The 17624-nt window shown below is 32.1% G+C and overlaps 1 protein-coding gene across 2 annotated transcripts in view; it reads left to right on the top strand.

The window, feature by feature from the left end:
* Positions 1-17624, top strand: part of LOC118203349 (uncharacterized) — a 74324-nt gene that overhangs the window by 12129 nt on the left and 44571 nt on the right. For both annotated transcript variants that reach the window (XR_015040079.1, XM_085812452.1), the window contains exons 3-5: positions 4420-4468; positions 10878-10968; positions 16644-16726. Coding sequence is in view for 1 of the 2 variants with exons in the window: in XM_085812452.1 (XP_085668578.1) it covers positions 4420-4468; positions 10878-10968; positions 16644-16726 (223 nt within the window). In the remaining variant the exon portion in view is untranslated. The remainder of the gene's footprint in view (positions 1-4419; positions 4469-10877; positions 10969-16643; positions 16727-17624) is intronic.

Below are 17624 nucleotides of genomic sequence, written 5' to 3'. Positions count from 1 at the left end.
ATAAATTTTACAAAGGCTATTTTATACCTGCAATTCAGTATGTGCAGCATTCTGATATCCAAGACTGAACTTACTAGAACTTGGATAGAACTTAACTGATACTTCCATTTGAGTTGCATATTTGGTCTGGAATCATTCAATAATTGGTGTTGCCTCTAAATACTGATTTTTTTCCCTCGTTTATATAATCTATTTAATTTCAAAAGGGGAACGACATAATGCAGATGATTAATGAATTTCAAAATGTTTCTAAATAAAATTTAAATCTGGTATAATTTTTTAAAATTCTATCAATTCTAGATCATTGATATTTTTCACATACTATATGGAATCAAATCCAATTTTAAGCTTATGAAAGGAAACTATGCAGTTTGGTATTTCCTTCAGTTCTCATCTCTGAGTTGAAATAATCTAATAAATGGTGGTCAAATTGCACAATAAGATGATGTTTGATGTCAATATTCCAATCAAAAGAGTTCTAAATTTTTTTTATATGTTGCACTTTAAATTCATCCTAGAATTTATTTTTGTTTTATACTTGCTTCATTAAAATGTTTGGTTCATGTGAAACACAATTTTAGAATTACTCTATCTTGAGAAGCACTGTATTATCTCCTTATGAATATACAATTCAAAATCCGAGATCCGAACTCGCCCGACTATTCTGGATTTGGGATTTTTCTGGATATTAAGTCATCAGTTTAAAACTAGTAGGATGGGATATAGAAATTATAAAATTAAAAATATGAAATCGTGATTTAAGAAATAATGAAGCATTTATAATCTAAAGGGCATCAAATGTTACCAAAAAACATTTAATATATATCTGTTTGCTTTGTTCTTTTGCACTAATACTTTCTCTTTAATTCTGTAGACAGGCATAATTTATTTTTCAGTTACAAAGTCCCATTGTTCAAGTCCTGTAATTGCTGTATCAAGAATTCAAGCTTATTAATCAAAATTTTTTTGTTTTTAATAATCTGTCACTTTCTTCATAAAAAATTTCTGTTATATCATATTCGTTTACTACTACTTCTCTATGTTTCTTTATAAAATCAATTAATTGGAAAATTTCACCTTTGGTTTGCAATATCTGAAAATCTTCATGGCTATCCTCTTCACCATTCTCACCATGAAATATGGTTGCTGGCCATAAATTATACCAAGCAATTTTCAAAGTATTTGGACATGCATCCTTTCACGATCTTGCAATATTCCACATAGCAGATTTTATGCTTAAATATCTCAGAAATTCTTAAATAGTCTTGCCATTATTCAAGAAATTTAACATAGATTTTAAAAATGCTACTTTATGTTTGCATTTCAATAGACACGCTATTCTGATATCCATTGGCTGAATGATGAATGTGCAATTTGGAGGAAAGAATAATATGGATGCATTATCTTTCACTAAAACTTTAAGTGAAATATGAGTTGTAGAATTGTCTTCAATCAGGACAGTTTTTGTGTCATCATGTAAACCAAACGAATTAAAATTTGCCAAGCCTCGGGTATGAATTGATTTTCAAACTAATTATTCATCAACACTTCTGTCATCCATGCTGTTGTATTTGCACGTTTATTTACCATTCTGTGTGTTTATCCATGTTTTATTTATCTGTTTTCTGTTTTCCTTTAAATGTTCGAGGTTGTGTATTTTTTCTGATTGCAAAAAGTTTACACTTGTGTGTTCCTGCAGCATTTGTGCATGCTGTATTCTTATATACATGCCGTATTCCTCACATAATTTTGAGACAGATGTACCTTTATCTATTTTTTGCAGAAATTCCACTTTTTGTTTACTGGACATCGAAACATACTTTTGCTTTGTAGATCCTGTTGCAGCTCCAGAATTAGAAACGCTTTTTGACATAATTGAAGTTTAATTGTGCTATACATTATTAGCTATGTATCATGAGATTGGTGACGAAGGACAAGTTTTGATGAAAGACAAGACACTAAACGTTTTGTCTTCCTTCTATTGCACACTGAGACAGTTAAGCCTGAATTGTATTAGTTTAGTTATTTATTATACTTGTGTCTATTTCTTTTCTTTCTGCAGGTCTTAAATTCTGCTACCAGGCACTCATTAAGTTCTAAATTTTTGCTGTCCCTAAATTCTGGGTGCCAGTACTTTCCCTAAATTCTAAAATGTTTTTTGTTTGATGCCTCTCTAAATTTCCAAATTTTGTCTTCACAAAATTCTGCCATCCATTGCAGCCATACAAGTTCTGGTGCCGGTTCTGGGTTTATGTGAATAACAAATCAGTTATTCTTAATTCAAATAGCACTAAATGTAATCTTTTGGCTTATGAGTATCATTAATAAAATCTATTTTTAGTACATGGAAAGAAATTTTTGTTAAATTTTTCTTTGTCAACATTTCTTACCGCATTTAACTTAAATCTGTAATCATCGGCAAGCTTAATGTCAACATAAAAGGTTACTATACTCTTTGTTATTCAATTAATAATATGAAAGAAATTGTTTTGGCATCGCTGCGTGAGTCATTACTCAAGTTGTTATGTGTTTATAAACATGCAGCAATGAAAGTAAAATAGAGTAAATAATGATTGGCCAGGTTAGCATTAAGAATATAAAATATTAATAGGTGTAAAATCAACAAAGAAGATTTTGGTTTGAGATGTATGCCAAACAGATATGTAGCTACGAAGCTACGGATCACACAGATTATACTAAAATGATTGGTTTTTTTTTTTTTTTTTTTTTTTTTTTTTTGATAATGGGGTATTTTATTTAGTGCCGAAGTGAAATTAAGAATTGCGACTCTTCATATGTTTTCTGGGGCAGGACAAATCTAATGCACATGTGTAAAGTATATATTAATAAAAAAAAAGTGTTAGTGGCTTTGCAGTTTAGATTTTAGATCATTCCAGATATTGGATGTCTGGATCTGATACTTTACTGTGGTTACTAAAACTGTCGATAATGTCCGTTTTTATGCAGTTTGTTAGTAAAACATAATTTTATAGATTGGATTTTAAGATTAAATTATAAACATGCTGTTAAATAAAATTTAGCTATTGGTAAATGAATGCATATGTGATCACATAGAGATATTTGGTGTATTTGGATACCTATATGCTTGTAACTGAATCTGCGCATTTTAATAATTTTGCAGGCTTATCTTTAGAATATGGTAACAGGTAGTTTGGTGACATTTTGGTAAGACGATAAAGGTTACTAGCTAGGACTTTAGCAATAGTCTGAGAAGTACACAGTTCGAATGACAGATTATTTTGTCTCGGAGAAATGAAAGATTATGAGACATATAATGTGACATTTTCTGGAAAATTCCGATCGTGATTTTAGCTAATAAGCACTTGGAAATGATTTCGCTGCTAAAGTGCAGAATCGCCCACTTATTTGTTTGGTGCTTTTTACAAGAAGAATTGAATTTTTGTCAATTTTCTTTGACTTTTTAAGTGAAAATAGGTTGATGTGTACATTGCTAAAGTCAAGAGTGTGTGCAATGCCATTTTTGTGCAATTCTGAGATGTTTTTTTAAGTGAAAGTAGATCAATGTGTGCATGGATACCGTGTATGTGCAATTCTTAAAAACGCGGCAAGCAGTTTGCGATTCTGCACTTTCTCCCAATTTCACACCTAATCTTCGTCATGATTAAGAATTTTTGTTCCATAAAAGTTCTAGTATAAACGTAATTCAGCTAGCAGATTGTTGGAAAATTGTTGAATAAAAAAAAAAAAATGCCATTACTTCGTGAAAACAAAATGGCGTCCAAAACAAAAGTAGCAGGTTGCTGTAGCAGGGTTGGTCGGCAAATTTTTGCCAAAATATCGCCAAGTTACCATAATGTAAAGATTCACCATTTTGCTTCTAGTTTCCGACTTGTTATTTTTTGTCTAGTTTCTGATAATTTACCGCTAATTTTGCCACTGATTTCAGTAACCCTTATAAAGTGCATTTATAACAAAAATATATACATTGATTTTCCATGATATAGCAGCTCATTATTGGAGCTGACCAGTGATTAAAATCGCTCATTTCTACTATTTTCTTAGTCTCTAGTATTTCTATTTTGCTTAATTTGTTTACAAATTATTCTGGTTTTGCTTGTCACCATAGCAATGGTAGTGTGAGTGAGGTGTGTGCACGATATCTTATCTTTATAGCCAACTAAATGTAAAAGATTGTATGAAGCTTAAATAATGAATGTGTCCATTACATATTGTAGTAAGCATAGGTATTTAAATTAATAGGAAAAATTCCCAATATGATAAATTTTAACTAAGTGTAGAAGTAAAAATGCTTTAATATTATTCATATAGGTATTATTACTAAATCTCATTTGAGAATTTTTCGATGTTTTGCATTTATAAATGTAAGAAAAATGAGTATTGTATAGAATGTTATTAAGTGTCTAATTTATTTTGTAGACAACTGCATCAAGAAAATGTTAAAACTAAAGGAAAACTGCAGGTCAAGGTTAGTGTTAACATTATACTGTAGTAGTAAAGTTTGCTGAAATATAAGCTATTACTTTTTACTGCTTATTTCACATGTGTGTGTATCTCAAACATTAATTCTAACAATATATCTTTCTTAGTATGTTTATATTATGCTAAATATATACATTGTTGATTTTAGTGGATATTATTTATTTATTTTTTATGACTGTATGAAAACTAAAGTGCTTTCTGATTATTGAAAAGTTGGGAGCCTGTTGTCGACTTAAGAAAAAAATGTGTACTTCTCAAGTTTTTGTGCTGCTGTTCATGTTTTGTAATTTGTTTTCGCTAAAAAAAAATAATAAAAATCAGAGGACTGCACAACTTTGGCATTGAGCATCGGCCACAGTCACAATAGTGCAAGAACATTTGAAACTTCAGCATACATCCAACATAATGAAAATAAGAGAGTGTAAACTCCACAGTTCCATTGCAGTTTATAATGCCAAAAACAAATGTACTGAATGTAAAAAATGACTTGAATTTTAAAATTAAAAATCTTCGTGAACTCGAGCATATGTTATGTGCGGCTGTCATATTGTGGGTTGTTGCTTAAATAATTTTTGGCAACGTGGTGCATTAACTCATCAGTACTTTTTCACGATTTTTCGGTGGGGGCAGAGATAATCAGAAAGTATCACTTTTTAAATCTCTTGATATATTTCATCAGATCAATATGATGAAAAGCTTTTTGAGAGTTTTCTCATTTGCCATTTAAACACATTGTTTGAACGAATTTTATATGTTTTTCCCCCATTTGTAGAATAAACCAATTTCTTTCAGATGGTTAGTTTTTTATAACTGCATTGCTTAAGCCATTAACCATTCATATTCAGTGTCGTAACTTTAGGCATATAGACCTCATGGGCTTCTCATCTTGTGTCATAATTTCTTTATCTAATCCATGAAAATATTTTAAATATGGTATCTTTATGGCATCTTCATAAGGTGCTTGCATATTTTCATGTTGAACATAAAAGTTAGCAGAGATCCCATTAAACTTAACTTAGAACTTTTTGTCAAGCTAAATTACAGGAGCTGGTTTGTATACCAATCCACTAATTTTGCATAAAATGCAGGCTCTTTTATATTAGCCGAGTACAAGTGATAAATCATTAAATACAGGGTGTTTCATAGATCGTGGGACAAACTTGGAGGGGTGGTGGAGCGTACTAAAACATGCATTTTATTTATAGGAATGTAGGGTCTAAAATGACGGGTTAAGGCTGGAACGCAAAAAAAGACACGAGAGGAAAATGTGGAAAATGTACAAAATCAACGCAAAGTGCTTCTTTGTAGCAATACAATATTCACAAATAAATGTTCAAAATTACGTCCACCAGCAGTAATATGTGCTTGGTAACGTCACAGGGATTGACAAACATTTTGAAAAATGACAGGCATATTTTGCACACGCTTGCAGCCGCAATGGATAGTCATGCAACGACGTCCTCCAGTGAGTCAACGGGATTCTTGTAAATGATGCTGTTCAGATGGCCCCATTAAAAAAATCCAAGCTGGATAAATCTGGCAAACGGGGTAGCCATTGAATGGGTCCACCACGGCCAATCCATCGGCCCGGAAATGTCCCATCCAAGTAATTGCGGACCCGCACATGGTTATGGGCTGGTGCACCATCATGCTGGAACCACATGCTATCACGACAGCCGGAACATCCTGCAGCAATTATGGTAGCACCTCTTGCAGAAAAATATGATAACATAAGCCATTTGTACGTGCAGGTAAGAGGTATGGGTCTATGAGGTAGTCGTTAACAATACCCGCCCACACATTCGCGGAGCGGGTTTGGAATTCATGTGGATTATGAGTTGCCCACATGTGCATGTTGTAGCTGTTGAAGATATGCCGTATTGTGAGAAAGTTGCCTCGTCCGTGAATAGCACATCCGATGGGAAATTCGCCTGCATCGCACACTGCTGCAAGAACCAATGACAGAAATGAACTCGAAGCGGGTAATCTGTCTCTTGCAAGGCTTGGACTCTCTGCAAATGAAAACCATTTTCATGCAATATACTCTCCAAACAGTGGAATGACTCAGCTGCAGACGATGTGCAATAGCTCTTGTACTTGTCCGAGGTGATTCATGCACAATGTTCAAGATGGATTCTTCAATGCGAGGTTGTTGTGCACTTCTTCTTCCACTCCTAGTGTCAGAGGTGGCTTCAAATGATCCATTTTCACACAGAGACCGATGCAACCTCTCGAACATTGTGTGTTTCGGCATATGCCTGTTCCAAAACTGTTCTTGGTATAATCGTAGCGCTGCTCTGCCGTTCCCATTAGCAGCGCCATACATGAGATGCATGCCAGCTTTTTCCCTGTGCTAAACTCGCCCATCATGCTCAACATCAGAGTTGCGGATGATCCTCTGATGCATCGGATCGTGGTTTGTCCGGCTCACAACGCCACATTGCCAACCAATCACAGCTGTAGTTTCTATTACTGTTAGTGTTCCCTTTTTAGAACATTTATTGTGAATACTGTATTGCTGCAAAGAAGCACTTTGTGTTGATTTTGTCCATAAACACATTTTCATCGTTTTTTTTTTTTTTAATTGAATACAAATACATTTCATATACTTAATATAAACTAAAGAAATAAAAAAAGGTATTATACAGGGTGTTTCATAGATCATGGGGCAAACTTGGATGAGTGATGGAGCGTACTAAAACATGCATTTTTTGTATAGTAATGTAGGGTCTAAGATTTAATGCCATGACATCTCAACACTCACATAAGATCTTTACTTTGGTTTTACACAATCACATTTCTCAGTAAGCCAGTTTAGTTTCTGTAAAGAAGGATATATGTTTACCGCTGTTTCTTTTCTTACTGTGCATTTTTTGCGAGGAGAAGATATTACAATTTTGCACCTGCTATTATCAAATCACAGGTCTTATACTAGTGCAAATTTGAAAGACTGCGATTTGACAAAATGGTGCAGAAAACACTGTGCAACTGCACAATACCAATTCATATTTATAGAATTTACCTTGCACCTAGTTCATAAACAAGATGATTCTTTTGTTGCTACTTTAATGGCAAAATAATGAAATAGATAATTAGATAATTTTAGCCTAGTTTATACTGTCTGTTATACATTAAACACGCATGGGTAAACGTATTATGTGCATGTGCAAAGGTATTATGCTCATGCGTAAATGCATATGCACAGAAAGTTTGTAGCTTTGAGATCCGGATTATGGATGTCCAGATTAAAGACTTTGTACTGTAGTTATAACCGTTCATTCATGACTGTTGATTCCATGAAGCGAGTTTTATTAATTTTATTGTGATGGTTTTGGCCTTTTTTGATTTTGATATCTCCGCTAATCAAAGTTTTTTCTCTCCACTCTTGAACTTCTTTACATTTATAAAGAAATACCAAGCTAAAACACTGTTAGAATTTTCAGCAACCACAGTTAGCTGCAGTTTGAAATTTTTCATGTAAATAAACATTAAAATTATTTTGCCATTAAAGTAGCAACAAAAGAATTATCTTGTTCATGAACTAGGTGCAAGGTAAATTCTATAAATAAGAATTGGTATCGTGCGGTTGCACAGTGTTTTCTGCATCATTTTGTCAAATCGCACTCTTTCAAATTTGCACTAGTATAAGACTTGTGATTTGAAAATAGCAGGTGCAAAATTGTAATATCTTCTCCTCGAAAAGAAACAGCAGTGAACATACATCCTTCTTTACAGAAACTAAACTGGCTTACTGAGAAATGTGATTGTGTAAAACCGAAGTAAAGATCTTATGTGAGTGTTGAGATGTCATGGCATTAAATCTCATTGCCTGGCAGTAGTTTTTGCTTCTTGAAAATGGTCAGTGGAAAAGTACAAAAGTACCCTCTTTAATTATAAATCAAGATAGAACTGATTAGTACATTTCGAATTTTTTTTTTAAATTTCAGTTGAAAAACAGTAAGAATTTTGGAATGAAATTTCCCACTTAAATATATCCCACCTGTGGAATATTTTGCTGAAAATTACATTTTATAGTTTGAAGAACAAATCTGCTATTGGCCATGTTTCTTGGTGGATATTAAGGAGATAATTATTTTATTTTACAGCTTAAAATATATGAATATATATATATATATATATATATATATATGACAAAATATATAATATATGAATTAAAATATTTTCCATAAAATATTGGGATGGAGAGCATAAATTGGTATAGCTTTGATAATAAAATGCTTGGTGTATTACGATGCTCATGTGTTAACGCAACCACCTAGCAGAGTTTGGCGATTTTTTACTGAAGAAAAAGAATTAATGCCTTCTTACCTACGTAAAATATTATTTATTACGGATATATATATATATTTACACACATATTTTACATTATAATTAGGTATTTATCCTGAAAATCAATCACTGAACCTACTTACTTGTTTTTTTTTTTTTTTTTTTTTTTTTTTTTATATTGATGGAAATTCAGTAGTGATCGCTTTAGAATAGATTCAAAGCGTTTTTTGATTTCATGGCAAAATGCTATATTTTTGCAGAAATTTTACTGCAATTTCTTTCATTGCAGGCAAGTTCCACGAGAACAAATTTTATAATTGAGTTGAAGATTAACAATATCATTATTTTATTAAAAAAGCTCAATGGGATTTGAAATACAACAAAAGACGCATACAGAAATTGCGCCAATGGTAAAACTGAAGAATTTTGCATGCTTGGCAGTTTGGCATATTCTGAAAATTTGGGAGCGACCTGAGGTATTTGCGCTAATACGTAAGTACCGTAGTTGCTTACTACTGAGAAAAAGAGAAAAAGCTTTCTTCGTCAAATTTACGCCTTTTTTTTTTCCTTAAATAGACGCTAAACCAAGTTTTTTTTTTTTTTTTTCTTTTAACTTCCTCGTATGAAGTAAAGGAAGTATTGTAATTTTAAAATATTCCAGGTATCATATGAATGAAAGCGGCCATTTTGCCGCTCTCGTATCCATTTGAATGATTATTTTGCATGACATTTTAACATACAGACAGAATAAAGCCTCTTTTTGTTCTAAAATGGGTTTAAAATGGATTCAGAAGAGTTTTTTTTTTTTTTTTCTTGATGTTTATAGGTACATACATATGTAGCTTGCATTAATTCAAAATGAGTAGCCGTAGAATGTTGAAATTTTGTATATGGAACTGTTATAACATGTACATTTCCCTTTTTTCATTGCCAATCGGCTACACCAAACATATATATGTAGAGAGAGCGGTAATGAAAAGACATAGCAATGTCGATGTTGTAGAACGTAGATCCCTATTGAAGAGAAAACTTGGAAGCAGATTAAGATTAAATATCCAACTTTATTTCAATTGGCATTTGCAGGCCCAATTTACTTGGCAATCTAATCATGCCTATTCAAGAACATTTACATTTTTGATACTGTTGTGATAGGAAGAGAACAGAATGAAATAGCATCCAAGCGGCAGTAGTGGTAGAAGCAAAAGTGCCGAGTTAAATCCAGTATGGGGGAAGCTGACCAAGAAAAGGTTTTGATTTAGGTTGCTTATTAAGAGAAAAGTTTTAATTCTCGAAATTAGGTTCCGAATTCCATATTTTTTTATTTTACATACATATATATATTTTCACCCTGCTACTTGCCTCTTGAGCTCATTGTTTTTATCCTTATATGTTGGTAAATTGTGTATTTTTTGCTTTAAAAATGGTTGAATTATGTTTGTTTGTTTTGAGATAGAAATTCTAATTTTAATTGTAAATATTTTTTAAAGTGTTTTTAACTGTATTTTGTGTTTTAGGTTTTCTGTATTTTACAATTTTTAATGAAGATGTTTTGAGTTTTTATGTATTTTTGCCTTGCCACAAAATTAGAACTCACTTGATTGAATGAGAAATGTATCTCTAATGAAATTCAAGGAAATAAGTTTAAAGGAAATGCAGCAAAAAATGTGTATAATTTAATAGGCCATGCAAGGAAGTCATGGTGTCTGCATCAGATAGTTTAATATTTTTATTTGGCATAAGTTATCTATCTTTTTATATCATTACATGTCAAAATTGTCATTTAAAATAATTGTTCTATTATCTCTTCACCTCATGTTGAATTTCATGAGTTGTATGAACTGAATTTACAAAATTTAACCATATTGTAAATTTACTCCTTAAACAGGAATGCAAATATTATTATTTTTTTCCTTCTTCTGTATAGCTTTATTTACCTAATTTAATCTGACATAAAGAAGGATATGATACTTTAAATCAAAGAATTTTGATTGTATGAAATGATAATTCTGGTATTCGAGGGAAACATTTTGTATTTCTGATTATTTGTATAGTTAAATCTTTTGTTGCTACTTTATATTTTATTAGTTTCATTTGTTATGATTCAGGATATGCCACCCATAGAAAATCTGGATATATCAAAAATTGAAAAAGGAATGAAAAAGATTGGCATAGTACATGCTGTTGTTGACAAGTTAGGTATGAATTTTAAATATTCTTTTATAAATAAATAATGCGTTGAGTAATTAAGGATAAAATATACATTAATTTATTTAAGGAAATGCATGAATTCATTGTGAATCAGTTATTTCAATATATTTTACTTTTTTCATTGCTCTTTCGGCCCATATGATTGCATAATAAAATTCTGTCTTATGCTGAGCAGACAACAGTGTAAATAAAAATAATCAGGTTCTTAAAAATGCAAATTGTTTTAAAAAAATATTTTAATTGTTTCTTAAAATTATAATTTACGAAAATATCTTTGCATAAACAGCTATTTATATAACTGTATAAGCATCAGTTTGCATTTTGAATAGTACAAACTGAAAACTCTGCATGCAAGTCAAAAACCAAATATTGAAAACTTGCAACATTAAATTCTCTACAATACCAAAAATTCTGTGTGCAAATCAAGAAACAAATACCAAGAACTCTGCAGGAATTTTCATATTTCAAATAATTATGTAATATTACATCTTCTTTCTAGTCTGTTTTCTATCTAAAGACAAGCATCTGTAAATTTCAACATTTCTGCAATTTTTTTTTTTTTTTTTTTTTTTTTTTTTTTATTATTTATTTTGAAAACTGTACATATCTTGAGTGAAAAAGAGATGAAAAGAAATAGTCTTAAGAATATAGATACATCTGACTTTAGAAAAGCAGAAATTTCTAGTAAAAGCATATCAACATCAAAGAAATTTCTGTTGAAATTATTATGTTTTGAACAGTAGCTTTTTAACAATTTAAAGATGTGGTATCTACCAAATTTTATGTACGTCTTAAAACAGAAGAAAAAAGTATTGGAATTTCAACCTCCTCCAATGTCTGAACTTTTTCAAATATCATTTGCAGAACTTATTGTCTGATGATCTTCATTGCTTTTGATTCCTATGGGGAAAGTAATTAAAAAAAAGAAAAAAACAGAGAGGGAGAATATTTTAATTTTTCTTTTGTCTTTTATCATGGCATTAGCAAAAGAGATCTGCTAGAGGTAATATTGTTAATCAGAATGGGTTTTTACTTTCTGGAATATTTACTGAAATAGGGATGATTTAATTTTTACACTGCATCTTTCAAGCATTTTTACACTGCAGCTTTCCAAATTTTTGGTCAGTTCTTACAATGATTGATAGTGGAGGATTTGAGTTTAGCTGTATCTAGTTCGCATATGAAACACACTTTCACCTGAGTGGATTCATAAATAAACAAACTGAAGATGTGGGGGTTCCAAAAATCCCTATTTGTTTTAACCGTTTGACTGCTATGCGGTGCAAAAGCGCTGTGTTCATTTGTCTCGAAAATCGCAATGCAGTTAGTTATTTTAGAATACATTCATGTTACAAAGTACGCGGGAGGTCAGACTACGTTCACACTCACGGAGTAACAAAGACACACTTAGCGCTGCGTCGTGATTTTCGAGACAAATGAACGCAGCGCTTTTGCGCCGCGTAGCGGTCAAACGGTTAAGCAAAACTGCTGCATTCTCCCAAAGTTATATTTTGGTCTGTGGTAAGTAGAGGCATTATCAACCCTTTTTCATGCAAGAAACTATCACCAGTGAATGTTGCACTGCAATATTAGAACAATTTGTCACCACAACAGTTAGTGTTGGAGGATTGACCTAGCATTTAAGCAATATGCAGCTCGACCACACTGCACCGAACTGTTGTTTCACTTTCATGATGAAGTGTGAATAGAGCTATTTCATTGGATTATTCCAAATTTACTGATGCAGCATGGATTGGTCTCTATATTTTCCTGATCTAATTCCTTATGACTAATCTCTGTGTGGCTTATTGAAAGACGCTGTTTACCAGAAGCATCCCACAATGCTGAATGAGCTTGACTCATTGATCTGTGTGGTATCTGAATCCATTTCCATTGAGACACTACAGGATATGATAGTGAATTTTATTGTCTATTTGCTTCATCTCTGTTCTGTGAGTAGTGGACTGAGGGCGAATTTTTTATGCATCTGTTGGCAACTTTTTAACTTATGTATTAAAATATAACAGCTTCATGATAATTATGCCACTTATTGTATTCCTGTATTGATCTTTGTTTTCAAGATCTTTAATTTTGAAATCGGGGGAATTCCTGTGCTGGACGCCATGCAAATGCATTTGAGAATATAGAGCTATGCATGGAAGAATTATCCAAACATAAACATCTGTGTTGCAACGTGTAAACTGTTAATTACCAGATAAACTAAAACCTAGTATACTTCATGAAAGTCCTGATAACTCAGTCTTTCAAGCTGAGCTAGTTGCTCTCAGAGCAGCTGTACAATTCTGCATCCAGACAGAACAGCCCTTAGCAATGATTCAGCCTCTAGTTTCCATGCCATCCAGAGTCAACAATGCAAAATCCTAATAGTGAAAGAGATGATCTCCATGCTGGGGAACATGAGACCGAAACTCAAATAGGTTCGTGCACATACTATGGTTTTCAGTAATGAAAGAGCCAATGAAAAAGCAAAACAGGCAGCTATGAACCCAAACAATAGAATTTTCTTCATGCTTGCCCCAAGCTCACATATGAATTCTGTAATAAATTCTCAGCTCATGGAACAGTGGCAGAATAGCTGGAATGAGAACCCCATGGGAAGAAGAGTGTTCAAATACATCCTTAGAGTTAGTGTGAAATTCAAGAGTTAACTTAATTCCTCACAGGTCATGACCCTTATATAAGTTATTTAAATGGCTTCGGATTTCTTGACAGTGATCAATGCTTTTGTATTATCATTGCGACTCGGATTATTGCTTCTTTGATTGCCCAGAAACAGCTAAATTTCACCTTTGGAAACCACCTAATGATCACTGCTATGCTTGGTAATAATCTGTATGCCATTAAATGTATTAAGGAATGCATCAAGTTTCAATTTTTGATTTCTAATAATTCGAAGCCATGATATAATTCCTGCTGTGGTGCAGTGGTTTATGTCATGCTGCCTTCCAAATTTTCGGTACTTGCATAGAACTATGTTTGCATATTTTCTTTTCTCTTGCATGTTTTCTTCAGGTTAGCTCAGTAGCTAGCAACTCATGGTATTAACATTTTCATATATGTATTGCACATTAACAATATCAGCATTACCATGCCTATATATATATCAGTGTCCTGAAACTTATCTGCTAATGTGTGACAGCAGTTTTTATCTTATCATTCCCTCACTAGAATATATGTACATATACATATGCCTATGTTATTTCAGTTACACAATATTTAGGTGTTAATTTATTATCAGTTTATATTTTCCCAACTTGTACATACTTATTACACTTATTTATCTCAAGTCTCAAGCCATTTTATCTTGAGGTGATTGAATCTCTGAAATTCTCAAGAAAGCTCTGCTGCTGCTTATTACTTCCAGAAACATATCTCAAATTGGTAGTAAATTGTGATATAAATTCTAAATGATGAATTAGATGAAGTGTTGCTTTATCATGTTTTTGTTGTAAGGCCAGTTGTAGCGTAAGACTGTCTGAGATGGATGGATAATCAGACCAGCAGTGTTTTAAACATTTATTTTAAAACTTAACAAAATTTCTGGATTAAATAAAAGTAAAACATCATTACAGTACAGCCATAACATACAAATCTTCCGCATCGCTGATCAGAGAGTCAGTCGCCTTTGTGCGACTTACCTTCAGCATTTCTCTAAGCATAATTCTCACTCAAAATCTATTCCTTTCCTTTTATGTTAATTTAGCAAAGATTGTCTTTACGAGTTTCCTTTGTTGTATTATTTTCTGGTCATTTAGCGGACACTGGGTGTAATTCGAAAGGAAACCGTATTAGAGAATATCCTTAATGTACTTCCATTGTTAATTACCTGGAGATTAGTTCTCTTGAAAACAGGAAGTCCTCTAATTTAAAACGGACGTTCCATCAAAAATGAGGATCATCACATAGTCGAAGGTTTGCGATTAGTGAATACCACGAATCTTGACCTTTGATTGTGTGCTGAAAAAATTTAATTGCTGAATGTATCGCCAAAAACTCTCTATCATAAGTACTGTACTTACATTCACAAGGTATTAATTACCTAGAATAAAATCATAAGAGTTCAACCATATCACCAACATGCTGTAGTACTAATAGCTGTTTCTGAAGCATTGGTAATATATGTTTTCTTTTTGAACAGGATGTGCCTATTAGCTTTGGCTAATAATTGCTTGCAGATGCTAAAGGTATCTTACATTTTTATCATCCCATGCAATTTCTGGGTCCTTTTGAACTTTACCTTTTATCAAATCATAGAGACAAGCTTGCATCTCATATATGACAATAGTTGAAATTAAACAATGTAAGGAATCGCCTTAGATCCTGTACAGTCTTGGGTTGTGGGTATTTGCTTAGAGCATTAATCTTTTCTGATAATGGGATTTTTGTCCTAAAACACATTTTGCGTAATTAACTTTAAATCACAGCTCTAATACCTTTTCTAAATCGGCTTTGTATATGTTTTCATCTTCTTATACTTTGAATACATCATCGAGATAAGCACAACAGCAATCTAAACCTCATAAAATGTTATCAGTGAATCTTTGAAATATTTGAGCTGCTTTTCTTAACCCAAATGTCATGTTTATATACTCATATAATCCAGTGGGAGTGATTCCTACTGTCTTTTCTGTCTGCAGCAGATTTTTGTATTGGAATATGAATATTAAGCCTTGACAATATGTATTTTACTGAAAATTACATAAAGTAATAAGTCAATTTCCTGAAATCGTAACTTTTCCACTTGCAACACAATTTCCTCCAATTACCATTTTGTCTTTTAACAAAATATATAGGACTAGCTTAAGAACTTTTTGAAGGCTAAATGATTTCGTGTTCCATTAGAGCCTTGAATTCCTTTTTTAAAACTACTAATTTTTCAAGTGATAATTGTCTAACCTTTGAATAGACAGTGGGGCCTTAAGTTTCAATGCAATGTTGTATATTATGAGTAACTGAGTTTGCATTTATTGTGGGATTAAATAATTCAGAATTTTGCAGAATTAATGTTGGTAAGGTTTTCAATCAAACATCAGTTTTTTACAACCCATTCAAACATCAATGTTGTTAGAAGGAATATTTTGATGATATTTGTTTTACAACAAGCAAGGCTTAAATTAGAGATAAAAGAATGTATTATTAAAAAAAATTAAAGTCTGTGTTTTGATATTTAGAACAAGATCTATGCAAATAAAATTCAACAAGAAAAATGTTTAAAAATAAGTGTGAGTAAAATTATTAATAACATTGGTACTCTGAAAGGAGGTTTCAAAAGCTTCATGTTTTTAAGTTGTTTTCATTTTTGGATGTTCATCATATAATAAGTTATTATTAAAGTGATTTATATTTCATGTGGTTTTGTAGTATAGCAAATCATCATTAATGGACATTTCCTGAATCTTCAACAGAACTGTCATTAATGGACAGTTCCTGTTAAAGTAGAAAATCAGTACATTCCCAATTTAGCAGATACACCCTGATAAAGGATAAAAATCTTAAACCTATGAGAATCTGCTAATGGGTTGGATTTAATTATGTTTTATAATAAAATACAGTAATAATGTAGAAATCTTAGTACTATTTTTTTTCATGTAATTTTTAAATTTAAGATGAAAAGTCTGATTCAAATTTTTGTTTTCTTGCAGTCATAGTTAAAGCATTGGAAGATACGCAACAGTTAGAATTAGATTCTGTATTGTTTCTGTCTTCAGGAAACCCTCTTGGCCAGGTAAGTTTTTTTTTTTTTTTTTTTTTTTTTTTTTTTTTTCTTAGTAAAAAGACTTCCCTGTTGCTTGTGGAGCAAATTCATGCATGTTTACTGCATTTGTATAAAGTAAAGAAATCTATATATTACAAATATGCATAGATATTATAAACATTTGACACTATTATCAATATGCCTGCATTTTTGCTTATATTCTTTGCTCTTATTTTAGAAACTTGACTCCCCCCCCCTTTTTAGGATCCTAACCAATCAAAAAATTCTAGAGATATTAGTGGTAGGAGAAGTAAAAACCATATCACACATTCAAAATATTTTAGAGGAACAACTGTTTAGTACAATACAGAAAACTGGTTCTCCATTACAAACCCAGAGTCTGAGAACTCCCATACAAGCTCTTTAGTTCTGTGTTATTTGGGTAAAAATGTATAATCTACAGCCTTTTACACAATGGAAGGGGATACATCATTCTTGCAATACTAAAGCCAGTAGAAGAACTGAAGCAGTTGTTCATCCAAAATAGATATGTGATAGTGGCCTAAAGGCCTCGATTTCATCTCTTGGGGGCCCTTCCATTAAAACTGAGGTGGAGGTAGGTTATATAGTAGTTGTACATGGTAATTTTCAGTCCAAATAATCCAATCTGATTCCATTAAAAAAAATAAATGGCTGTTCTCAAGAGGTTAATTTTTTGTGATCAGCAGAACCTATTCAAATGTTTATTTGTTTTAAGCTAGAGTATAACTAATTCAGAGTTTGTACTGTCCTTAAGAGTCCTTAAAAGTCCTTAGATTTTTTGGAATCTATTTTTGGTCCTTAAAAGTTCTTAATTTTGGCCAAAATCAGCAGAAGGTCCTTAATTTTAATCATCTGAAATTTCTGTTTGTTTTTACGACTGCCATTT

Source organism: Stegodyphus dumicola, chromosome 1, assembly GCF_044657685.1.
Source record: "Stegodyphus dumicola isolate Sdum_Otavi_A_Nest chromosome 1, ASM4465768v1".
NCBI lineage: Eukaryota > Metazoa > Arthropoda > Arachnida > Araneae > Eresidae > Stegodyphus > Stegodyphus dumicola.
This window is presented reverse-complemented; position numbering and strand designations above follow the sequence as displayed.